This window comes from Cyrtonyx montezumae, unplaced genomic scaffold (assembly GCF_038088225.1).
Source record: "Cyrtonyx montezumae isolate F1298 unplaced genomic scaffold, pur_monq_1.0 scaffold_8, whole genome shotgun sequence".
NCBI classification, from domain to species: Eukaryota; Metazoa; Chordata; class Aves; order Galliformes; family Odontophoridae; genus Cyrtonyx; species Cyrtonyx montezumae.
In genome coordinates, this window is record NW_027072089.1 from 36,806,350 (window position 1) to 36,833,100 (window position 26,751).

A 26,751-nucleotide genomic window follows, 5' to 3' on the forward strand; every position below is an offset into this window, starting at 1 on the left:
TCTTTCTTTCACTGTTATCATTTTATCCCAGTTACCCTTTCACCTGAAAACCACTTAGAGCCCTATAGTAAGCAGAGGTACACGCATGCGGGTATCAAAGAAGTTCATTTAGAAAAAAGATCGCTGAAAGCAATTTGTCCATTCGAATACAAAGAGCAGGAGAAGAAACAAAGTTGCCTTTCCCCCTCTCCTCCTCCCAAAAATACACAATGATACATAAACACTTTTGTCTTCTGGTCTTCACTAATATGACTAACTTCCTCCTTCGCTTCCAGTTAAGTAGCTTTCCTGTTGAGTACCACCACCTCCACATAATACAATTGTGAATTGATTCATAAAAACAGAAACATTATGGCACAAATAAGGGAAGGCAATAAATACTCTTCCCCCTCCAACTCCTTCCCAAATGGAGGTGGCAGCATTGTAACAACTGCAACAACAGAAAGGAAAAAAAAAAACCCACAAAAAACAGTAAAAATAAGTATTGCCTGTCATTTAAGTTTCCAAACCTACAATCATCAGGATGCAGAACAGGATACATCTAAAGCGAGAAAGTTATTTACTTCACAGTCAAGTTAACACTAGCTATACTTTTTTTTTTTTTTTTTTTTTTGGCAGGAGATACTACTAGTGATGTGCCAAAAAAGTGTTGTGCACCTTATAAAATACTGATGTTAACATCAGTAAGAGCAAACTCCTGCTATCCACAATCCAGTTTTACATTGCTTTGCTGTGCTTCACCTATACTTAAGCTATAAATCAGCATGGCCACTATTAGTAGCATCTCACACACGTTAACAGACACTTGAAACTGCAGAATAAATTGTTCAAAGATAGTTTCTTTCCACTGCAAATCTCTGGATTCTGAGCTAGTTGTGCTGCATGAGAACACTTCACTTTGTCTTGTAATTACAGATGTTCACAGAGACTGCCAACACTACTTGCTGAGTGAAGCAGAAATCTGAGTGGTTGACAAACACCAGCAACGCCCTCCCCCCCCCCCCCCAAAAAAAAACCCCACCAAAAAAACCATAAAAACCCCACTACTTCTATCCTTAAAGAAAAAGCAAATGCTTTCCTTATTGAAGCACACAAGTAAAATGCAGGTGTTACAGATTAGAAGCAGACTGTGGCACTTGGAAGGCTCTCCCTAGGTGATGGGGTGGTTTGTCTGCTACAGGAAACTATAAGCAGCATTTCCAAAGGCACATAAAAAATTGGAAAGCAAGTGTTATTCTTATGTTCTGGTCTTCCGGACCGCTTCCTGCATCCTGATGTCCAAATTATCCCTACTTTAATGCCAAACTCAGCTCCCACTACAAGTTCAATTATGAAACATCTCACTAACTCGTGAAGCATCAGATCAATCACTCACAGGTTGAGATTCACCTCTCAATTTACTGCTTGGTTTGTCATCCCAAAATGCCCAATCCTAAGCAACCGGATAAAGTGTAGGATTGCAGTACTAGAGTATTATTGGTGAAACAAGCAGTTGTTGGAAAACATTTACCCAGTCTGTATCAAGTTGTTCTTGTCATACTATGTTCCATAACAATGATTATTTTTTACACCACCTAAACCAACCTCTTACCACGCATAGGCTGTGATGAAGTTGAAAACTGAATCGTTGTTGTATATCCTGCCCATCACATTCCCAATCCGTAATCTAACATCACTGGATGCACTACTAATAGTCATTGCCACTGTGTGCATTTTCAGCAGTGCCATTCTATCTGCATCTGGACAAACTTTAAGTTCCATTTCAACAGTTGTTAAGACAGTTATCTTTTGTTTTTGAAATTCAGATGAAGTTCTTTCAAAGTACACACTGTCTTTCTCAATCCCACCTGAAGCAATGACTACAAAGCAAAACAAGAAAGAAAAATAAGGTTTGTTTGGCAGTGGCAAAATCTCAAACATTGCTATGAATTTGAAGAGGTGAATGCATCCTTCTGTACTTTGATGATTTCCACTGTTTTTAATTTTCCCCATCCAAGAAAAATTGATCGTTTATGTTTTGGAAGTATTCAAGGTAACATTTTCTACAACATCAACCAAAATGCTGTATAGCAATTTAAAACTAGGATTAGTTTTACACAACCATGTTTCAGACTTTAGACTGAAAGGAAAAAATATCAACTAAATAATTATTAAGTCAAGCTACTCTTCAGAAACATCCACTGAAACAGATGCAACACTGAATTACCTTTTCTGACAAAAATAAATGGCAAATAATAGCAAGAGAAAGTGCTCGAATGCATGCTTTATTTCAGACTTCCAAACATTAAGATTTTTCATACACAGTATTATGACAATCAAAACCAGCAAAAGCTACACCAGATTACATAAACAAACTTCTGTTTTGTCTGGTATAGCATGAGTCTTCAAAAGAAAACAAACACCACTTCGCATCCATTATTTCATATCCAGATGTTTCCTGTACACCTGCAGCTGTCTCCAGTCCTGAATTCATGAGCTATAGTATTTGAGCAGCCTCTCATCAGTTGGCTTCAGAATTTTCTTGTCTGCCATGTTTACGATCCATCCTGGAGCAAGACCAAAAAATATCTGCCTAGGGTCTTTGCGTGTACTTAACATTTTGAAGAGCTCATCCTTAGTTATGTCTGGTAGGGTGTAACCATACTTCTTGGCAAGTTCAAGTCTGGCTTCTGCAACCTTAGATGGATCTGCCAGGTACCCACGATTGCTGGCATCGGTGTAATAACGCACCAGATCTTCAGGTGGAAGCATTCTCTTTGGAATAGGCTGGCCACGCAGAAAAAATGGCACTGGCTTAATTAAAATTTCTGCATGCAAAGCAAAGAGATTAGGTATGATCCTTCATAATTAATATTTAGAGACAACAAATCACACTCGCTTCATATTTTGTGCTACATAACTTAACTTATTAAAAACATCCCAAGCAAAAACCAAATCTCAAGGATATTCTTAGTCAGAACAAGATTTTTCTACAAGCTTCTCCTACCCAAAAGAAGAACTGTGTCATCATAAGTATCAGTTAAAACATCCTAGATGAGTTAGCATTTCTAACACATCTAGAATGCCTTCATTGGAAAGATAACATTGAAGAAGATGGTTATCTTCTCACTAACATGCTAAAAATTGCTATTTATGCAGACGAGTGACAACATCTGTTTCCATAAGTTTATTTTAAACAAAGAATTGATAGGCAGTTTATTTAGATTGGATAAAAGGAAGAAATTATTTACTCAAAGGCACTGTAACAGGCTGCCCAGAGAAGGTGTGCATGTACCATTCAAGGGCCCCATTCAAGGCCAGGCTGAATGGAGCCCTGTGCAGCTGGATGGAGTGTTCACAGTGCGGTAAGGGGAGAAAGAACTAGAGGATCTTCAAGGTCCCCTCCAAGCCATTCCATGAGTCTACATGGACATTTGTGAGACTAACCTTGCCTAGTTTTTTGCTACACTTTACAAATTACTTTTCAAATGTTTCAAATGTTTTGAAACTAAATATTTGATAATTTCCTGAATTAGAAAAAACAAAAAGCTTCTATCAGTCCAGGGCAACATATTTTGCACAAAAGAATTCTACTCCTCTTGTCCTCAGCCTCATTCACACATGAAAGCTCCATTATTGTCAATAAAAATGGCATGAATGAATATCAGGCAGGATGCAGCCTCGAGCAAAGCAAAGCTACATTCTTCAGTGAAAGTGTACTCAAAACAATAGCCATTTTTATTGGAATGATTCTGACCTCCTCTAACTTAGTTATTTCCTCATTTTAACTGGAAAGCAATTTTAAATGAAAAATATCAACATTCAAGTGTCATTTAAATCAATCTTCCCCAGAATTTCCCAAGGGTTATTAAATGTGTAGAAAAGTTAAGACAAAAGTTCAATGAATCAGTCCTTTCCGAGTTCTTCTATTTACACAGCAACTTACATTTCTCAATTTGGCTGACTGGTAAATAACCATTAACACCGGTAGGACTAAACAGATGAATGTATTTTAAAAACAAAATCTTAGAAGGCACTGCAGTTCAATATCTATATAATATGTACTTTGCTTAAGCTTTCAGAATGGAGGAAGTGGACGACTGAAATCTGGGCAACTTAATCTTCATATTTTAAAAAGTCAGAAATGAACATAAATTCTTACCCAAACTCCTTGGATCATAGAATGATGTTGTAACAACACCTCCATTTTTTTCTACAGCTGCAATTGCTAATTCAGATGCCCTTTGCACTTCAATATTTATTTTTGCTGCAAAGATATCTGCACCCTGCAAGTTTCAATATATAGTAGAGTAACATTAACAGGAGTATTTTAAGGCATAGGTAGGTTCTTCTCTGCAAAGTTATAAGAAACATTTTATCCTGAGACATACTATGATTTCTCTGTTTACTGTCCCAGGAAGGGTAATCAAATTGGTCTCCTTTAGTCACAAAGGTTCAATTAAAAATGCCTGCTTGTTCAAAATTCCCATACATTTATTTTAGTATGTCCTAACCTTCTTTCTCAAATAATTTTTTACCTATAGTTATGTTTTCCTTAACTATTATTTTCATATATTCTCTCTGATCTTAAGACCCTAGTATTTTGCTAGCCCATACTGCCCTCTAGTGGGTTTAATATAACAAATTCTACAGAAAAGTAATTTAGAAAAGCAAGGATGCTTCCAAAACAGAAGAACAATTGGAAAATCTAGCGTGAAAAAACTGAACACCCAAGGCTTTATGCTGCCTGAAGTAATACATTGGTATTGTATGCCTACCTCCTCCACCAGCTGGACACCATAATCCCGTTTGAGAGGCTGTATTGTTACACCTCTAGCATTAGTAAGCTGAGTTAAGTCAATGGGTTGCGTAGGGTCAACTCTACCCAAATCAATCAGGTACTGCAGCCTCTGAAGACTGAGTGGATGATACTGACGTCGGCAGCTGGGAAGGAACAAGAGGGAAAAAAAAGAAAAGGAACAAAAAGAAATGCACAAAATTCAAACCTTATTAGAGCCGGTCAGTTATACATTGGACATACTCAGTTTTCTAGCTAGCCATAAAAAAAACAATTAAATGCTTAAAACGGATTTATTCATAAGCCAAATTTGCATTAAATTAAATTGACAAGCCCCCAGTTATAGACCAAGACTGCACTCCGCGTTCAATTCCCACCCTCCAATATGACATTTATCCTTTTGCTGCTGACAAGCTGGTTGGTTTAAGGAAGCAGCAAAACATCATGAGCTGAAGTGTAAGCATTTCTTGGTAATTCAACAAGACATGAAATAATCACCACACTAAAGTGAATCCAGTTTTGATAACATCACTGCTGCATTTGGAAAATCTGTCAAAAAAAAACAACAAACTACCACCAAAGAAAACTGAGCATTCTGTCAATAGCCATCACCTTCAGCAGAATCTTCAGTTGCCTTTTATAAAGTTTTAACTTAAATATACAATCATCTTCAGAATAGGTTTCCTAATTCCAGCATCTCTGCCTACTGCACAGCATTTCTGCTGATGCTCAAAACTATCCTCATGCAATTGATTTCACTACTGCTACTGGAACTCGCTTACAGAGAAACTGAGAAGAAGCTTAACTTTGTTAATAGTAAACTAAGCCAGGAAAAAAAAAAGACAAAAAAAACAAGCAGCAGAATTAGCTCAGTCACATAGTTCCTAACAGAACAAAAGTTCAAAAAGCAGAGGAATAGCAATGCAGATAGGAAAGAAAAAAAAAAAAAAGAGGTAAAGATAAACTCCAGAGACATTGCTCTTATTCTACCACAATAGTTTCTGGAGCACACTTAAGTTGAAAAAGTATCTTTTGTTTCCACATGCACCCAGTGTGATTAAAAAGCATAGGATCCTTCTATTTTTGTCACTGCAGAAGCTTGGATTTTGGTTGTTGCTGTTTTATTAATAAACTTATGACCACTGCTAACATGAGAAGCTCAATGTTTGCATTCTGCACCACGCCCTTTGTAGATGAAAAGTGTTCTTCATTTACTCTTATTGCAAATCAATCCAAGAGGAAGAAATGACAGTAATTGGAAATATAATTTAAAAAACTTCAAAACTAACTAGACTTGTTGAGAAAACCTTTAGTAAGGACAGGTCTGTATAAACTCATGCATAAACTGAGAACATAAAACTGTACAGCTATTTGCTGAAGTTCTATCAGCAAATGAAATGTTAAACTTGCAGTTTGATTTAATAACTAACAAATAATGACATCAGTATGCTCGTTCTTAAACTGTCTGCTACGTGTGGCATGTTTTTGTTACTAATACCTATAACAGCATTGTATGGATATACAAGTCTTTGTGACCACATGTAAAAGAAAGAGAAACAGACAACTACAAAAACCTAAACATAATGACAGATGGAGAAATCCTGTTAAGAAAATGAATACAAAGACCAGCACAGATCCAGGCTAAGAAAAGAGACTGGAGAAAAAAAGCCACGTTGGGTGAATAGTGTTAAAAGCTCAAAGAGGGACAACCACACTAACAAGCACAATGTGAAAAGTGTTGGACAAGGCAGAGCACGTGATGAAAACAATAGCAAAGGACGACTTAATGTCTGACAGACTTGATATTGCTGATAGATATAGATTGATTGATCTACTTATTGAGCAGAATAAATGGAGCACAGATAGACATAAATGATACCACTGCAGGTCTAAGCAAGTAGAGCAATGAAGAAAAGCAGAACTGTTTGGCTAGCAGACATCAGAGATTCAGGTGAATAAAGCAAACTGGAATAACTAAGAAAAGCTTAGGACTACACTTCAAAACCTAACATCTTTACAGGAGTTCATTAAAGGCAACGTGCCTGCTTCCAGTCACTCCAACCAACTATCTGCTGTGAAGACAGGCATGGAGGAAAAGCACATTTGGAGGAATGTTCTCAAAAGAGAAATGAGCTTAACTGTAGGGGATAGACAGCTATGAATGAGGGGTTATGCAAAGAAAAGGGGCAAATAAGAAGAGCTGCAAAGCAAAATGAAATACTGAATCAAGAGAAATACGTATCACATAAGAAATGGGAGATTCTGCTTGTAGGTAAGGTCTATCCAATAATAAGGACTGCTATGGCACACTAGATAGATTCTGGCTTCAGGAGAAAGATGAAAAGCAGACTGATTATTTTATGTCCAACTACAAAAGAACTTACCTGTGTCCCTCATTAAACCCATATTTTGGTATAGACAAATAAAATGGAGTTTGGCCACCCTCAAAGCCTAATCGGGGGCGATTTCCTCTTTGTCTTTCCCCTTTGTGACCTCGGCCACACTTTCTACCTCTGTATCTTCCACGGCCACGTCTTCTCTCCTTGAAAATAAACAATACATTTAGTTAACTACTTTGTAGAGCAGAATCTACAAAACATAGGATTTCTGAGACATACAACTCAACAAAACTCCAATTCTTGGGGTAGGGGGAAAACAGTTAGAAACAGCTCTTTTATAAGGGGAAGAATGGTCAGAAAAGCAGTCAACGTGGACGCTTTTTGCAGTCAGCTCTAGGTAGGCATCACAATACATAAGGCAACATGTTTTAAACATGATTTGTAAAGTTCACAAGCAAACTTTAATTAAATTTGCTCCAAAATCCCTGTTGGTTCAAAAATAATTTAAATAAGTCATTACTAAAAAGATTTCATTAAGTCACTTTACATTCTAATTTTTCACATCCAACACTCAGGCAAACTGTGGGCACTCCTAATACTGTAAATCATGCTTTGCAATTACAGTGCAGCACAGAATATTTAGTAAAACTAAGGTCTTAGAACTGCCACAAAGACACAAAATCCATTGTTTTATGCTTTTTATTAAGCTATGGCACACCTAACATGCACTGGCATATTAATAAAAAAAGCCAATGTGGTCATAAGTAATTAAAAAATCATTAACATACTTGAATCACCTGAACTAAAAGGTAAAACTTACCTCTATTCATATTAATTAGCATGGAGTTTAATTGTAAGTTCATGCTAGGCAACACTACTGCCATTAATGGAAACTGTCTCATCCCTAACCTATATACTATGCTGCCTTATTTACAGAATCTCTTGTGCTGTATAGCTCTTCATTAAATAAATCAAGGAATGAAATTGGATGAAAATTGACTTTTTAATTAGTTTTCAGCAGTTTCATTCCTTGATCTGGCTCATTACACAACCTTTAGCATCAGCACAAATACACAGCAGGAGTAAAGGTATTTGGAGTCAGAGGGAAGGCACTGTTGGCCAACCCTTTCTGGCAACTGCCTGCACATACACCAGTTTGTGGTCAAAAACAGAAAGCAATTGGTATATTGACCAGATCTTAGATTGTCAGAGGGGTTAATCAAAACACTTTGGTTCTTCTCACAACATCTGTTTGTGAAGTAAGATTTTCTTAAATCCACTCATTTGAACAGATTAATTGTAGAATAAAGCCATCATGCACCAAAATAAAAATACCAGGGAAAGTCAGCTGAGGCCACCTGTATAAACAGAAAGCCAACAGGTAGAAGGAAAATGGGGAAAAAAAACATCAATAAACCCACACCTTATATCTTATGTGAAGTTGCGTGTTACTTGCTAAAGACCCAATGAGCACATAAAAACTCTTCTTACAAGAAACAAAAAATGTTTTCTTATACCCAGCAGCTACTTTGAGAAACAAAAAGTTCTGAGGACAAACACTAGAAAGAAACCATTAGTTTATTTAAACCTCAAGTTCAGACAATATGGGTGCTACTAGCTTGAGAGTAAATACATAAATAAATAAGAACACCAGCTCAATGCAGGGCCTCCTCTTCCAGGTCCTTCTCACCTTTAGAGAGCTGCATCTAGAGAAGCAACTTGACAGAAGACCCCCTGATAACTGCAGTGAGAAAGAATATCCATTCTCCTGCCTTGCCAGGGGCCTGTGGGCTTAGAGATATGCAGAACTCACCAGGTCTGTTAGCATCTCTGGAGGTCACTGACAGGGATACTCTGCCTGATGTTCCCTGTTTGTTTTCTATTTCTGATTCTTACTGCCCCCATATCAGTTGGGCTTCTTTTCTTCTTTGATGTTTTATAAGTAGGGATGGGAAGAGACAATTCAGTTTTGCTTTGGAACAATTGCTACTAATAACAAATACTGACTGGAATGACAATTGCTTTCTGCCTAGCCTCTCCTTTTTCACACGTACTGCTACTACCGATCACAAATGCCCGGTATTTAATATATTTTAACATCTCTCAACCGCTACAACAGTCCTGAGGCCTAGCTAAGGCCGCCTATCATCTAGGTGTCCGTGGAGATGGCCAGAGGCACACAAGTTCAACGAATACAGAGCCAACACACAACGTCACCACCCCACCCCGCTCTGGCTGCTCTCCCAGGCCTGCCACAGTCTCCCAGAGGCCTTGTGACGGACCTTAAAGGCAACAGGAAGCCGACCAACCACAGACACTCACCCGCTTTTTGGAGCCCGGGTTGGGCCTCAGGTTGGCCAGGCTGACCTTAGGCAGCGAGCGCAGCAGCTGCAAGGCCGCGGGCACGCCATTCACTCCCATCGCCACTGCCTTCCCAAGGACGACGGCGGCGCCGGGCAGGCAGAGCTGCTTTACGGCAAGAGCCGTAAACCGCGCCTCCCAGCACTGTCGCGCGGCGCCATGGCCAGGGTGGGCGGGAGCGCGTAGGGGGCTACACAAGATGGCGGAGGCAAAGCTTAGCCTGGATGTCAGCACACAACGCGAATGGCTTAGGTCCCAAACTGGATTTCTTCCCTGTTCTGTTGCTCGCACTGCCCTAGGCCCCATGGTATAAAGCCAAACCTTTAAAGCCATCAGGCTGCGTCTAAACGGGAGTGGCATAGGGCATGCAGCACAGTGATCTGGATCTTACTTGATCTACTTGTGCCAGTAAGCAACAGATTAGATGGACGTTTGTAATCGTGTTGCAGAAATCTATATTACAGGATGAAGTCTGTTTTGCTTCTCGTGGTGTTCAAAAACACCGGCTGTGTAGCCATGCACACAGCGCACTGTTTGAGCTGCCAAATAGCATCTGCACTAGGCAGATACCACCCAGCAAGATACAACGAGCAGATTGATTTCCTGGGAGGAAGTATCTGACAAAGATGCTTGCAGCAGAAGACAAAGGACAAAGCATTTCGTTCTGGGAGCAATGTGTTTGCCACACTCATTCAGAGCTGGTCTGAGTGCTTGGAACAGATGAATACGAAGCATTCACTTTTTGGCTATAAAGCACAGTTTCATTCACTGATGCAAGCATCTGATCTGCCAGGGACAAATGAGTTCTGTCCAATGTTGGCTGCTGGTTGTTTTTTTTTTTTTTTTTTTTTTGCTGTTTTCCCTGCTGTTAATCTGTTAAATATTGTGATTTCCTTTTCCCCCAAATCTTTCAAAGCACAAAAACTGGTTTATTATTTTATGAGAAACATTCAAATGGCAGACATGAACAAATTCTGCTACAGAAGCGCAGTGTAATCTGGCAGACATCAGATGTGAATGCACGTTTGAAATCTAGTTTTAAAGGTGAAAGACAGTTGAGAAACAGGAACATTCGGGTTGGAAAAGACCACTTAAGAGCATCTGATCCAACCATCAGCCCATCCCTACCATGCCCAGTAACCACGTTCCTCAATGCCAGATCTCCATGTTTCTTGAGCACCACCAGGGACGGTGACTCCACCACTGGGCAGCCTGTACCACTGCCTCAGCATTCTTTCTGAAAATAAATCGTTCCTAATATCCAACATGAACCTGCAACATGAGGCCATCACCTCTCGTCCTATTGGTTAACCTGGGAAAAGAGGCCGATCCCCACCTCATCATATCGTCCTTCCAGGGAGTTGTAGAGAGCAATGAGATCTCCCGAGCCTCCTCTTCTCCAGACTGAACAATCCCAGCTCCCTCAGCCACTCCCCATCAGACCTGTGCTGGACCCCACACAGCTTTGCTGCCATTCTCTGGACATGCTCCAGGGCCTCATCGCCTTCTTGTAGTGAGGGGCCCAAAACTCCAGACAATTCTCGAAGTGCGGCCTCAGCAGTGCTGAGTACGGAGATGATCACGGCCCTGCTCCTGCTGGCTGCACTATTTGATACAAGCCAAGATGCCATTAGCTTCTCGGCCACCTGGGCACACTTCTGGCTCATGTTCCGCCGCTCTCCCGCCAACCCCGCCGCATCCAATCGGGGCGGGGACGGCGGGAACATCCCCGCCCCCGGCCCCCGCCCGCCCCGCCTCCTGCCGCTGGCCGTCGTTCCGCGGCCGCCCGGCACTCCAGTGTATGTGCGGCAACAACATGTCGGCACCGCTCCCCGCCATCGTCCCGGCCGCCAGGAAGGCGACGGCCGCCGTGAGTCCGGGCGGGAACGGGGCGGGACGGCGCAAGCTTCGGGAGCCCTGCCGGGCGGCGGCCCCCACCTCGCTTTGTTCTCCGCCGGGCCCGGCTGAAGGCGGGCGGTGCGAGGCCCGCGCAGAGCCACGGCTCCCGGTGTCGGAAAGGTCGCGGTGTCAGCGGGCGGGGCGGGGCGGTGACGGCCGGGGTCTGCAGCCCGGGAACGTCGCCCTGCTGACCCCGCGGGTGTGGGCGCCGTTGGAGAGGGGCACTCGCTTTCCTTAAGTCGTGTCGTCTCATAGCGCGATTTTTTTTTTCCGTAGGTGATTTTTCTTCATGGATTGGGAGATACCGGGTGTGTATGGCGATCTGTTGTGACTGCCAGTAGCTGTGAAGAGTGCCGGGTGTAAGGTTGTGTGCCTTAGAGAAGTGAGCTGCTGAAAGTTGATTCAAGTTGGTACTTTGCTGCGTCCCGGCGGCTGACTGCAGCGATTAACGTCAGATGAAACATCAAATGTATTGGGATGATGGTGACAGATATTTGATTTGAATAGCCCAGTGTAATTCCTGAGTACTCAGAAGATCTTTCCTATGCTCCCACACCCGTAGTTTACTCTGAATGTGATACTTCGCCATTCAGATTTGGTGGAAGAAGTGGGTGTGCTTTGGGTTTTCTTTCCAGACAGCAGGTTCCTGACTGTTCCTGTGCTTGGCTCAGTGTAGTGTTCTTTTCTTTCTGGCCTGGCGCGTTGCTTTTTACTTCTAGTTGCAGTTATTTGACTCCTTCTTCTCCAGTACATGGTAATAAAGTAAGCCTGGGCATGAGTGTATCTAAGCAAACTCCTGGGTAGTGAACCATTGTCACAGATGTCTCTGTCTGGACTCAGAACAACTTGGAAAAAATGTAAGAGGCCATGCACTTGGTGATGTTCTACAAGGGGAGATATTTGCTCCCGCTGGTTGTGCTCACTGCTTGGCACCTTTTTTGTACTACCTCTCCCAATTGGCAGGTAGGATGTGGCTGGGGCTGCAGTCCCTTACTGCATCTTGGCACTAAGATTGTATTCGTTTTCTCTCTTATCTCTACATTAATGGCACTGAGACCTGTACACACTTGTCAAAAACTGAAGGAACTGTGCAACACAGAGGATTGTCGTAGAGAATCAGCGTAAATGTTTATGCAGTGCAGTTTTTGAAATCTGTCAAATTAATCTTTACTCTTGGCTAAAAGAAAAAAGATCTCCAAATTTTCACTTAACTAGTTCTTCTCAGTCATTTTTTTTCCTTTAGATCCTTCCTTGGTCTTTTGTGCTTTATTGCTAATACTCTGCAAGTAAGATCACCCACAGTTTGTTAATTATATATATAAAAGTATCGGTAGGAAGCAGGTTGCCATCTCCAGCCCAAATTTCAAATGCCTGTGCACTCTGTGTGTTTGAAACCTCCTTAACTTCATGTAGCATGCATTAATGTTTTAGGATGATACAAAAAACAGGGTATTACGGATGGTCTGCTGTTAACTTCAGCTATGTCACTGTGTTTGTTACAGATGTTTTCTCCTTAGAAATGTCTCTCTTGTCCAGTGTGCTGAGTGAGTTTGGGATGCTGAATAATGAGAGAAGTCAGAAAATCCAGTGACTGTTGAATGTTTGCTAAAGCAAATTGCAAGCACAGCCAGCAGTTCTACACAGATTTGGCTTTAAGTCCAGTTGAGTTCAAGTGTAGCTCAGCCCTGGTGTGAATCTCACTGAGCTCTTAATTTAAATAATGCATTCTGGTTACCTACTTTGTAGGAAGCTTGATGGCTCATGTCTTGGGCAAATCTCAGGCATTGTGCATTCATAGAGCATATGCTTGAGATTTGAAAAACTGCCTGATTCTGAGAGTATGCAGGCTGAGCAAAAGTTAACATGTCTGCTTTAATTGAGTTGGCTCTACATGGTCCTAGCTTAGGTGTTGGTTTGCTCCTCTCCCACATCAAGAGGTGCAGTCAGAAATGAGAAAACTGCCTGTGGAGAAAACCTGCCTTAACTGCAGGAGCAGCACAGTGAACTTTGGGCCAGTGCTGGGTCTGGAAGCAGCATGTGTTTGTATGTTCATATGTTGCAGTACTGGAGCTGTTAAACCCAGCCAGGTAAAGAGCAGGCTTTAAACAGAGCCAAAGTGGTATTTCTGCAGCTGTGTTACAGTTGTGATAGTCTAGATAAAATTAGATAAAGTGTCCCTGGCTGTACATATACAATATAAACTCAAGAGCGCGATAAACCTTTTAAATTTAGTAATGTATTCACAGCATATTGCACTAGCTGTAAAATTATTTTATAAATATTGACCTTATTCAGCTTATTTTGTATGTGCTGTATAGTTGCAGCAACATAAACATAAGAGCTAGGCTAGTACGTGAATAGCATACAGTGTGTATTTTGTTAACAGGCATGGATGGTCAGAAGCCCTTGCTGGTATCAAAAGCCCCCATGTAAAATACATTTGCCCGCACGCGTAAGTTTGTGACTTTTCTTCTTTCATCTTTTCTGTAGTTAGATACTAAGGGACTTGCACAGATGATGAAGTCACGTGGAATTTTGGGGTGGCTATACATTTGTTTATTTATTTATTAATTAAAACATTTAAAATAATTTTGATTCCTTTAAATTTAAATTTATTGCTTTTTAGGAACTTTAGGACAAAATTGCATTCATATTATTCATATTTTGCTTTTGTTACTTATTCAGGCTGAAAAATAACTGGAAATCTTTACATATAAAGTTAGATTGTTTTGACTTCATGCTTTCACTGCATTGAGGACTCTCCTTACCCCTGGCCATTTGTTAAAAGCCATTCTTAACAAGGAGTAATTTTTTGCTTTATTGACCATTAAATATACTTTGCATTATGCACATGCACATCTTAAACCTGTGTGTGTATTGTAGTTGCAGTTTACATGGTACATACAGTGCATTTCAAAGGCTCACAGGATATTCTTATTATCTTCTGCAAATAATGCATTTGGAGCTCTCTGAAATTTGAGAACTAAAGTACTTCTGTGCAGGGTGAGGAGTCAGTAAATAATCCTAGGTATATTTTAATGCTTTCATTTTAACTCAAAGCCCAGATTTTCTTCTGCTCTAACAGCAGTAAGTAAGCAAGCTGTTCTCTTTGATTGCCCTTTGTCTCGTTTCAGTCTTCCCTGCAGAACGTACATCCCTCTGTTTCAAATTAAAACTGTAGCCACATTTGGTTCCTCACACAGTCAAGTGAAGTTGTCTGAGAAGATGCCATACAGCAGCATCATGAGGGTGGGAATGTCTTGCATTTGTGATCAAGTCAGACATTGCTTAAGCAGGTTCTGCTGCTGAGGGGAGTACACGTGGCTCAGCTCTGCCATTATGGTGCATTCTGCTGATGGTTAGGTTTGCTGATGCTGTGTAAGGTGCCTTCATCCACCAGGCTTGTCTGTGGAAGTGTGATTTGCAGATGTTACTTAGGAATAGCTACATGAAATATGTATATATGCTTGTATTTTACATGTGTGTAGATATATAAAACAGCCTGTTAATGTTTAGCTTGCTCTCCAAGCAATGGTCAGCCCTGAAATCAGTCTCTCCAAATACATTTATCATTCAATGGCGATTCCTTGAGGAGACGCTACAGGGTAGCTAGTGTTATTTATGGTTTGGTAGAAAAACAGATGTGATTTAATGACATAACTGTATGTGCATTATTAAATTTCAGTATGTGCCTTACGTCAGTGTTGTTGATTCCCATTTTTAGGCCTGTTATGCCGGTTACTTTAAACATGAACATGGCTATGCCATCATGGTGAGTATTTGTTGAATTGCAAACAGTTTGAATCAAAAGATATCTAGAGGCCTGAGCTCATTGATCTTAATTAAAAATCCTGACCAACCTGAATGGCTTCTTTTAATAGGCTGGAAGTATCAAAAGTTTTTTGCTCTCAAAGTATACTGCAATTCTCTGTGTATCTGTGGTAATGGTTATTTTTCAGTACTAATGTGCATGTATTAAACTACATGAAAAATTAATCTCATTTTCCATGTGTAATCTACAGTCTGTGTTGTACATGATTTTGTAGTCAGTGGTAGTATTGAAATGAATATAAATACCACTGCTACCAAGTGAGAATATTTATTGCATCAGTAGAATTAGGATGTCTAGCAGCTGTTGTTTAGAACATCCATTCTGAGTAGAAAGCAGGAAAGATACGGTAATGTCAACTTTCTTAAGCCAGCCCTCATGATTTTTTTTTTCTCAAGTAACTTGAGTTTGTTTGTTTGAACAGTGTTTTAATTTTGTATGTGTAAATGTTACATTTAAATTCCTGCTGATGCTTTTGGAGTGAGTATCAAAACTGTGCTGTTTAATCTGTAATAAATGACAGAAGAAAGCAAAGCTCTCAACAGCTTGGTTGACTAGGTCAAGCATTTTATCCACAGTCACAGATTGCTCATGATTTCTCGGAAACTGAATAATTGATATGAAATATGTCAGCTAACAGGCATCCTGGTTTGGAAAGTATCTCAGTTTTGTGCTTTAAAGTAGTGGAATGGATGCTTTAATGAGTAATGCTTTTGTTGTTATTTTTGCAAGGTTTGATATCGTTGGACTTTCTCCAGATTCACAGGAAGATGAAGTTGGGATCAAGCAGGCAGCGGAGAATGGTACGTTTAGGAATATGTTTTATGCCTTGAAAGTACTTCCGTGTGTTCTTAAGAACTAGTGGTAAGTCTGAAAGAGTCTATTAGATTAACAAAGACAAAATTATTAGGGAAGGTAATATGTATGCAGTGTATTGTTGCTGATCTAAATTTGGCTACTGATTTTTTTTTTTAACTTCATGACTAAATAGGCAGTTTATCAGTGAAAACACTTTTAACACTTCAAACCCTCAAAGATGAGATGGGCAGAGAAGCCAGTATGCTTGTTTTTGTTCTTCTTTTTTAAGAGCCTGTGGATAGAATAGCAAGCTAGAGCTATAGGGGCATTCATTTGTCATGCTGGATACTTAGAACTTGATACCATTTTCCAGGCAGTGAAAGACTTCCTTGCATGTTTTCCTGATTGGAAGTGGCACTGGAATTTCTGATTGCATCATAGATTTTTGATAATTTGTTAGTGTATATCAGACGATTTTTCTTTCGTGAGCTTTATGTTGACATCAGGGAGATGGTCCATCTCCTCTCCTTGACTTTCTACAGAATGGAGTGCATTGTAATTACTGGCCTTTGTGTTGCAGTTAAAGCACTGATAGATCAAGAAGTAAAAAATGGAATTCCTTCCAATCGAATTATTCTGGGAGGCTTTTCTCAGGTAAGGTATAATTGGAAAGAGACATCTTTTTCTAGGGGAATAGCTTAGCTTTCCTAATATGGAAAATCCAAACTTGAACAGGTATTAGTTGCTTCTGACGTTTTGAGGTGTCAGTTTTTCTTTGCCTGAACAACCAAAGCCTTTCAGTTTATCTAAATAATGAATTTTCACTGAGAAATGAACATGTGGAAAAAAGTTACTGTAATTAACAGTCTATTTAAAGTTAATAGTTGTTATGTATGTAGCTTCTGTAGTGTTGCCTGGAAATCTTTTTTCTTTAACACCTTGCTAGCATTTTAATCTTAACTTTTAATGTGTTAGAAATTTCACGATCTGGATTTTTTTGGGAAATATATTTCCACCATTTGAACTTCTAAAATATCCTAATCAAGCAGTATCCTGCAATCTGAATAAAAAATACTGCTTTAAGTATTGGTTCTAAGGAAGAAGAAATTGGAATGGAAAAAGTTCTTTGAAGGAGAAACCAAAGACCCTGAAACAAGTGTTGAAAGTCACAATTCTAATACTAATCTGTTTATTTTAGGGTGGTGCTTTATCACTGTATACAGCTCTTACAACACATCAAAAGTTAGCAGGTGTTGTAGCCCTCAGCTGTTGGCTTCCTCTACGGACTTCTTTTGTTCAGGTATTTATTTGTTCTGAAGCAATTTTGCACTGGCAGAATGAGTATATCTGAAGACTGTATCTTGTGCAGGAATTAGTGTTGTTATTGCTGAGTATTATCTGCAGCTGGATAACTTGGCAATTCTCACAATAGGGCACTGGGGGTTTAAATTTTGGCAAGAAGGGGAATTGAAGAAGTACTCAGTAGCTACTTTGCTTAACATGATGTTCATATGAAATCATTTTTTAGGAGCTATTCTGAAATTAGTGCCAATTTTATTATTGCAGGACTTCTTGTTCATTGTTTTTTTTTGGTTTTTTTTTTTGGCTTCGGAATTCACTTTGTCACACCACATAGAGTAGTGCCCTGGGGTTATTTTATCTCAGAGATGTTCAAGTCTTATCCTACTTACTGTCTTTCTTCTCTTCCCACCCCTGACAGGGTGCTGTTGGTGTCAACAAGGAGATTCCTGTTCTTCAGTGCCATGGGGACTGTGACCCACTGGTTCCTTTAATGTTTGGTTCTCTCACTGTTGAGAAGCTAAAGACTATGATAAATCCAGCCAATATAACCTTCAGAACTTACTCTGGCATGATGCATAGCTCATGCATTGAGGTAATTTTCTTAATATAAATGTTTTAGCTAAGTATAGTTCTATTTTTTCCTTGAAACAGTTATAGGGCTTTGTATTTTTTTTTCTCCAATTAAAAGCGTGTGATGCTACTGACTTATTTTACTGAATAACTTAATGCCTGTCTGAAAAAACATCCAAGGGAAAAGTTTATATGACTAGTGGGAAATTCCTCAGAGAACTGTATTTTTGGGTTTGGGCTGGTGGAGTTATAAGACAATATATTTTTTCCCCTAGTCTGTATTAATCACTCACATTAATAGTTACTGCATTGGAAGGCAGATTGAATTCTCACAGCAGCAGTGCAGTGTGACATTTTGAGGAGGATTTTGCGTGATGTTGTATGGAGACATCAGAAGAATGTGGAAGGAGGTTGACATTAGGGAAAAGGCAGCCTCAAAATGTGTTTATGGCTCTGGCTCAGCAAACAGTTGAGCAGATTTAATAATGGCTTGCAACTGCCAGAAAAAGGTGGACTAGTCCCTTCTGCTCATGACCTTGTGGTGCTGTCTTCTTGCACCAGCTCTGGAGCTGATCAGAAACTTCTTTGAACCATTTGAATTTGCAAAAATATTAAAGATCGCTGGCTTAATTTTTGCTGCTTTAGTGAGTTGAAGCATCTGAACTTACACAAAATAAATGGTACGAGTTAGAAATAGAAGAGGTGACAAGGAACAGGTCTTCCACTTGTCTGCAGCAGTAACTGTGTTTTGGATTGCTGCATCTCTTGAACAAAGTCTTTGGGATATTTATGCAGTTTTATTACATTTAGGCAGTAATAACATTGAGTTGTCATGCAGATGTGTAAACGTGCTCTTTCTTACAACACTTAGTACTATTTCATATATTTTTTTCCATAATTTATATTTTTGGGGCTATAACTTCATGTATTTTCTAGACTTTATATTTCTGTTATCATATACTCCTATTGTGTGTTCTCATGAAGGAGCTGATGTAGTTACAAAAACTCTGAAAAATAAATTATTTTTTAAGGTGGATTGGTTTCACAGTTTAATTCACTGAATTGCTTTTCTGAACTTAAGGAGGAAAGCATCATGAAGGTAAAGCAGTTAGGCTAGGAGGAGGACCTGCTGGCTTTTCATGCCACTGCTTACTTGCAAAGTTTAAAGCAGGGATGAAACTACAGCTTCAGCTACCTTCAAATCCAATCCAGCCTCAGCCTGGTGCTGTTCTGATCACTTGATTAATATGTAATAGACAGGGAGAGAGAGAGAAGGTTGACCTTTGCTCTTTTCCTGTATTTTAACATTTTCTGAGTAAAGATACACCTGGTGCCTTGATGACTTAACAGCACTGACTTGCTGTGTGCAGAGTGATTAAAACATATGAAGTAACTAATTAAACATTCAATATTTGTAGACCAGCTGCTCATAATTGAAATTATGTAACTATTTAATGAATATACATTAGTAAGGAACTTAACTAATACATACCTTTATCTTTGAACAGGAGATGATGGATATAAAGCAGTTCATAGACAAACATCTACCTCCCGTAGACTGAAATGACATGTGAGAAGCCTTCTACATAAACACCAGCATCAACTGTGGTAGAATTAATCTTTTCACATGCCTGATAGGAAGCATTACTTCTGTACCTGCAGTGTTAAACTACTGTGTTGCAAACTGATACTTAGGACAAGGAATAAATTATATACAAAAATGATAATCTTTTTAGTATCGATCATTCACAGATGGAATTGCAATATGATGAAGCTAGGAAACAGTGATAGAGTGTAACCTGAATGTAACTGTTTTAAGACTTTTGATTGCAGAATTTTAAACTATTTGTACAATCAAAGACTAAACTTCTGTGAGCAACATAAATGTGACCAGTTTAGTATACTTGAGACATGATTTGTTCTTAGTACTCATTGGAAAAAAATTAAAACGTTTGTAATGGATGTATGAAGTGCACAACCTGTAACAAAGTGAGCATATGATGGCAGAATAAATGTTACTGAGGACAAAGCTTTAAACATTAAGCATTAATTGTTGCTGCAAATAGGAAGGGCTTTTCTTTTAGGGTGGCTGTTGTAGTCAGTAGAAATATTTCCTGTATTTAAAACACCTCAATTTTAAATGTTTTGATGCAAGTAGATACCACGGAAATTAGAAAGGGACTCATTCCTCATTAGTCCATCATTTGTTGCTGTGCTGCTGCCATTTGTTTTAGGTTACTATAAATTTATGTCAAATGCTGATTTGAACAGAATTCTGAAGAAGTGCATAGGAATAATTTGAGTTTCATTTAAAATTCCTATTTTCATATTGAAATATATGAATATTCATCTTATGCTTTAAAATTGTAGCTTTCATTTATGTAGAAATTTTGATGATATATTTTACGTGAGCTGTTCCAGCATATAGTTTTGACTTTTCTGTCTGCTTTGGACTAACTAAATGAAAACAATGCAGCTGTGTAGTTTTTAGTTTTGTGTATTGGTCTAATCTGTAACACATTCTTACTGCCTGCTACTGTCTTTACTTTATATTGACATTTGAGATTTTTCTGGAAAAGAATACAATTTTATTTTCCAGTATTTGATTTTACATTTCTGTAGGTCATTGTAACCTAAAACTATGATCACCTACTATTGGGAGGTGAGTGTGGAATCTTCATAATACAAAACGCCTCTTCTTTCAGAAGCCTGCAATTCTGGAGTGCACTGGATTACAGGAATCAGTGCATGCTCAACATGTTTCTTCTTTTTTTTGTCTTTTTTTTCCTTTTCTTATGTAATTTCCTTTTTGAGACAGTTGTTCTTTAGAGTTTATAGGCCATTACCATATGAGGAATATTAAAAAAAAATGCTGTGGTTTTTAGCACATAATATACTGCGTAACAATGTTCTGTACAAAAATATGTTTGCAAGCAGAGGATGTTCCTGTCTTGGATGCATCTGTGATGATCTCTTTTGTCAGCATTGTGATTCATGCTGGCATAAGAAGTACTTACTCCTCAGCCAGATTAATCAGTGGTCCTCTTACAGTACATTTGGATTTATATCAGAGGCATCTGCCAGTACAAATATATAAATGGGAACTACAATCCTTAGCATTGCTGCTGCCAGAAATCTGACACATTCACCTTGTCTGAGTTCTCAGATTTAGTGCTTCTCTTCATTATGTATTGCACTTCATTTAGAGGAATACAATTTTCTCATCCAGTTTCTCTGGATTATCAACTATCCCTTAATATGTAAAATTACAAAAAATGATTTATTTTCATGGCGTTCAAACAATTCTAGAAATTCTGTCTGTGGCTGAGGGAGTATTAAGTTTGAAGTTTATTTAGTCTTTTTACTCGGTCACTGTGTTCTATGTATTTGCCAATTTGTCTTTCAGCTAATTTCTTTCACAGAAGGAACCATAATGTTATTGCAGTTGTGCCAATGTTCTGTTGAGAAAATTATATTTTCTAGCTTGGAGTCATTCCTGAATTGCATTAGCTAATTTTGCACTCCTGCTGTATTGCAGACTTGGTAACCAAGCTATATATTACCCCTACATTTTAGATGGATTCTCATTCCTCTGTGTCTAAATGATGCCCTGAATATTGGCGTGTTCCCAAAGTTCTACATGAGTTTCTGATTTTTTTTTCTGTACTATTTTCTTGTCATCTTTGTAAGTTGTTCAGTAACACCATTCAGCTGCTCTTGTTCATCTTTAAATTGACTGTCTACTTGTTCGACTTTTTCTTCTTCTTTTGGAATAATTTAAAAAAAATACTTCTAAGATGCTAAAGTGAGATCACTCCTTGCTTTATTCTGTTCTATCTTAACACTGTTCTCTAATCTGAGGCACTGTGTTCATAGTTTGCATTCAGTTTCTAGTACTTCTGCATTTTAACTGTCAGCTTCAGCTCTGTGTTGCTTTCAATTGTTCTTTTATAAATGCTTTATATGGTAATTGTGTTCAAATACCCAGCTATCATAACAAGATTTTTGTTATACTGTTGTTTTGCTGCTTACTTTAACCACAAAGAGCTGTGTTACCAAAGTGAATGTAAGTAAATGTCATGACTTACTTAAATTTCTGTCTTCTAAGAAGAGTCCTTCCTCACATTCATGTTGCTGGGGAAGATGACTGTGTTGTAGTTAGGAGTTCCTAAATAGTTCAGAAACTAGAGAAAACTTTGTGGATGTATTTGAAGCCTCTCCTGTCTCTTCCCACAGTACAGTGTCCTGAGCTCCTGACTGTTTTTAACTTCCCAGCTACTTGGAAAGCTGTTTGTGATCTTGTAGCTGAACTTATTCACTGCCTGATGTGATTTGATTGTTGTCATAACTGGTGTGTATGTGTAGGCTTAATGATAGCTTGGCCCGATGTGTTTATTTCTACAGTTTCCTGTTAAAATGGAGATGGTGGGCTGTCAGTGTTCCAAATATGAAGATCCTATTCTCAGAAGCTACAATTTAAAACTGGCCAAGAATTAGTATTGTTTTTGCAGTGTTAAGCTTCCCCTGAAGGGTATGGTATCTGTCAAACCTGTTAAAGCATTGATATGAAAGTGTCTTTTTTTTTTTTTAAGGGGGGTTCAATCTCCCTTCCACATTTTAATTTTAATTGGTGCTTAGATTCAGCTGCAGTTTTGTGCAGTCAGAAGTCATAACTTCTTGTTAGAAGTTTTTACTTGTTGCTCGTTTTTTAAATAAACACATCAAGTCATGTATCACAAGCCTAGTCTTTCAGCCAGCCTTGAAGTAAAACTGTGGTGAGGGCTGTATACTCTGGTCTCTTCTTCCTGCCTTGTGTGATTCCAACACAGTAGATTGGTAAAAGGTACTGTATACTGTAGCTGATACTAGGATTGTTAATTAAAACATATTCTCTCTGATGGGGTGCACTGAACTTCATTAAAGTTATTAGGATGCATCTCTTATGTAGGGGTGCTGTTCATGTTAACAGATATGATTAAGAACAACCTTGAAGATGTTAATGAATGTGCAAGGTCTGCATATACTAAGTTTTTATAAAGGAATACCGAACACTTGCTCTTTATGTTATGAACTATAAGCCATTTATATTTAATATAAACATTTAAAATGTTATCTAGTTAGTTTGCTCATTTATCAAGGAATCTTAACTTGGGAAATTACTTCTTTAGTAAGGAAAATGTAAAATCTTTCAGCTTTTTCATATGTGAAAAATATCAGTGGGTGTTTGGTAAGTGCTCACAACTTCTTCCATGCAGCCCTGGAAGAAGTTGAGCTTTTGTGTGCTGTCAACCAAGCGCTTCAGAGGCTTCTTGCAAATGTAATACATAGTAGTGTGTGAGTGATTCTGTAATGTAATACAAAAGCATGATGATGTGTAGTTATCAAAAGTAAATGAATGCTAGTATATGATTTGCTGCCTTGTTGAGAAATGTTAAATGTGATTTTATTTTTCATGTTCAAGGTTGACTTCAGTTTAGCTTGCTGAAACATGGACGAAATTAAAATATTTTTCTCTAGTACTTTTTCTGTAGGACACTAAATAGCAAAGTCTTCTTACTGTATATTGTTAGACCTTTCTGTAGGGGTTGTGTTGTGTTAGGAAGCCTTTGAAGTTACGTTATGTTCAGCATACATAACACTTAATATTTTTGTTAAAGAAGCAGATTTATGGTTGGCGTTGGGGTTACATGCTCTTCAGGTTAACTAATATTTGAGGCCGATTGTTGGTATGTGTAGGATGAAGTAATCCCAATAGAAAACAGAGATCATCTGGAAAGAAATGCTGTGAAGTGTTTGTCTGAAGAAACTTGAGAGAATGTAGGGCCTACATGTGGTAAAAGTAGACTTTCACCCACCAGCAGCTTAATTAAACTAAAAGTCTGCTTGTCTGCATAGGCTGATGTCTAGGAGGTAGTGGAGTGCATTTATGCACTTAATAAATGTATGTAAATGCATGTTAGATGCAGTGCTAAATGTGAATATATAATGGCAACGTGAGGATGTAGCTAGTAATGTAAAGATACAACAATATACAAAGTGATTTGTCAGTTCATATTTTTGGAAGTCTTTTGGAATAGTTTTCGATGTCTGCTTTTAACTCTGGCATCCTTTTTTTTGTAGTTAAGTAATCTTGAGGAGAAAAGTTGCCTAGAGTTAGCATAATAATGAAGAAAACTAAAATTGCTTTGTAATTAGAATCTGGGAGGAGTGGCTGGCACTAGAAGGCTGTGCTGCCATTCAGTCAGACCTGGACAGGCTGTGGGCAGAGGAACCTGATAGTTTCAGTGAGAGCAAGTGTAGAGTCTTGCACCTGGGGAGGAATAACCACGGCATCAGTACAGGTTAGGGGCTGATCTGCTGGAGGAGAACTCTGAGAAGAACCTGGGTGTTCTGGTGAACAACAGGTTGACCATGTTTATAAATGTCTAAAGGGTGGGTGTCAAGAGGATGGTGTCAGACTTTTCAGTGCTGCGCAGCGCCAGGACAAGGGGAAATGGGCACATACTGGAACGTAGGAAGTTTCATGAGAACGTGTGCACTTATTTACTGTGAGGGTGACAGGGCACTGTGGAACAGGCTGCCTTGAGAGGTTATGGAGTCTGCTTCTCTGGAGATACTCAAAATCTGCATGCGTACTTTCCTGTTCAACCTACAGCAGGGAACCAGCTTTAGCAAGGAAGTTAGACTAGATGGTCTCCAGAGGTCCCCTCTAAACCCTGCAATTCTGTGTACTATTGCACTAAACGGTATCCAATACGTATGAGACCACTGGTGTGGTAAATGAAGGTGACAAAATTCTCAGGATGTCAACTTGTCAGGTTGCAAATGGGATTCTTTGAAGAAGAATAATAGGTATAGAAAAAAAGATTTATTTTTTTCTTTGCTTGCCACTCATGTTACTTCGCCTTTGGGACAACAGGTTTTATTAATTCTCTTTGAGTGAGATGTGCCTTTGATGTAACTCATTAAAACTGATTTAATTGAAATGCTAATGTAATTTAATGGACATCCACAAAATAAAAACAGTGGTTTTATTTTAGTTCCAGTTACTTGAAAAGAGCAACCCGTTGCCTCCCTTTATCTCTGTAAAAACTCCTAGCCAGTTATAGTCAACTCTACTTCAGGCATCAAAAGTGTGAGGTTTAGCTTTTCTGTGTAGACAAGATAGCTTTCCCTTGGGGCAGTTCAACATTTTTGAAAGGCTTCTTGTGTACATTGACAGAGGGAGATGATGGACTTTAAAAGTCAGAGTTGGAATGTGCACTGGTTGCGAATGTGAGCAAACTCTTGAATTAGCTTATAATTGAAATGATTTGCTAAGGAGTGCTTAAAACAATGAGAGGGTGGGGTGAAAAGCCTTAAAAAGACTTGAGTATTTTGAATCTTAAGTATAGAATAATCTCCAGAATCGAGAGCAGGACTCATCTGAGTGGCAGTCTAATAACAACACCTTAAAAAAAATGTATCAGGTTTTCTTAAGTATTTTAAATTTTTGTGTATAAATGCCTCCAATTACTGGTTTCATTTGGAAAAAGTGAGAATAGCCTTTTTACATGATACTGCAAGCACCTGAATTTAAAAACAACACTAATTTCAGATCACGCCATTATAAGATACAGCTTGTACAAGGAGATTAAGGATCCTGTCTGCTGAACTCCAATAACAACAACTAATCAACACAAACGTTACCGTTTCAGAATGTTTTGAGGAATATCTCTCATTTAAGAGGAATCAGAACTCCCCATTTGATACAGCTCCACTGATGAGTCTAATTTGGACTAATCTTTCTTCCCCTGTGCAGAGCAAGGATCTGTAGACCTGTTACAGTTCTATTTTGATAGACTTAAGTCATTGCTGCGTACAGTGCTAAAATAAATAAGGAGGCAGAAAGGGTGTGATTTGTCATTCCATAATACCCTTTGGAATGCTGTTCATTGTGTATTTTGTGTGTTTGCATTAACAGTTAAATAGAGAATTAATTTCAGAAGTTAGAAGTGTTCAAAGTGAGCATACTGACAGATCTGAGATTCTGGTTCCCTGAGCTAATATACCCGACCTCATTTGCACCTACTGTAGAGCACAGATGAACTCAACGTGCCTTAAAAGCACCCGTGTCTCTACGTAGCTTTGGAATTGAATGCAGTCTTGCTGCAATGGCAGAGCTCCTTGTTCTCACTGCTTTCCTGAGTGTCGTTTCAAGGACAGTGCCCACCTTACCTCTTCTCCAAAATGTTCCTCTTTTCCAGTCCTTGGTTTACAACAGAGGCATCAGCAGCATTACAGGCTTACTAATAATAGAGCCTAGAGGCGTGCATGAACGCCCTCCTGAATCTCAGCAGGGGATTATTTACATATCATCTTTATGTAACTTGCAGATACACCAATTGCTTTCTTGAAGTAAATACTGCTGTTACAGTGAAAATAGTTAAATAATACTGGTTTTCTGTTCGTTGTTTTTTCTCTCCCAACAATTAAGGGTAACATATTAATGGACAAGTTAACTGATGGTGCATATCATAGATTTACATCCAACTTCATCTATATATATATATCCCAGATGAACACAGACAAGGCTTGGGTCAGCGTAAAGACCAGGAGGCACCGAGCACCTTCAGGAGGATGTGGGGCTAAGGTTAAGCTTTCTGCTCCGTCTCCATTGCCGTTCTACTGTATCTATGACCTGAACCTCATCTAAAATTACACTCTGAGCTCCTCCATGACACGCTCTTTACAGGCAGACTTTCTGCTCGTTTAACGGCACACTGCTCCGCACGTCGCCCTTACGGCCGCTTCCCGCTCGCTCCCGAGCGCTGAAGCGGCTGCGGGCGCCGTTCCCCCGGCCCGCCCCCTTCCCGCCCTGCCCACTATCGGCGCGC

At 39.1% G+C, this 26,751-nt stretch overlaps 3 protein-coding genes across 3 annotated transcripts in view; 2 read left to right on the forward strand and 1 right to left on the reverse strand.

Annotated features, from left to right (window-relative positions):
• Positions 1-26,751, forward strand: part of ATP6V1H (ATPase H+ transporting V1 subunit H) — a 202,612-nt gene that overhangs the window by 77,529 nt on the left and 98,332 nt on the right. The gene's annotated exons all lie outside the window — the stretch shown is intronic.
• On the reverse strand, positions 2,249-9,592 carry MRPL15 (mitochondrial ribosomal protein L15). The gene is made up of 5 exons (XM_065753292.1): positions 9,439-9,592; positions 7,162-7,319; positions 4,758-4,923; positions 4,142-4,265; positions 2,249-2,807 (listed from the first exon to the last, which is right to left on the reverse strand). Exons 1-5 carry the CDS (start codon positions 9,535-9,537, stop codon positions 2,470-2,472), a joined length of 885 nt encoding a protein of 294 aa, XP_065609364.1. The 5' UTR covers positions 9,538-9,592; the 3' UTR covers positions 2,249-2,469.
• LYPLA1 (lysophospholipase 1) lies at positions 11,247-19,912 on the forward strand. The gene is made up of 9 exons (XM_065753293.1): positions 11,247-11,347; positions 11,653-11,684; positions 13,763-13,828; positions 15,101-15,148; positions 15,938-16,008; positions 16,584-16,657; positions 17,202-17,303; positions 17,724-17,897; positions 19,384-19,912. Exons 1-9 carry the CDS (start codon positions 11,279-11,281, stop codon positions 19,435-19,437), a joined length of 690 nt encoding a protein of 229 aa, XP_065609365.1. The 5' UTR covers positions 11,247-11,278; the 3' UTR covers positions 19,438-19,912.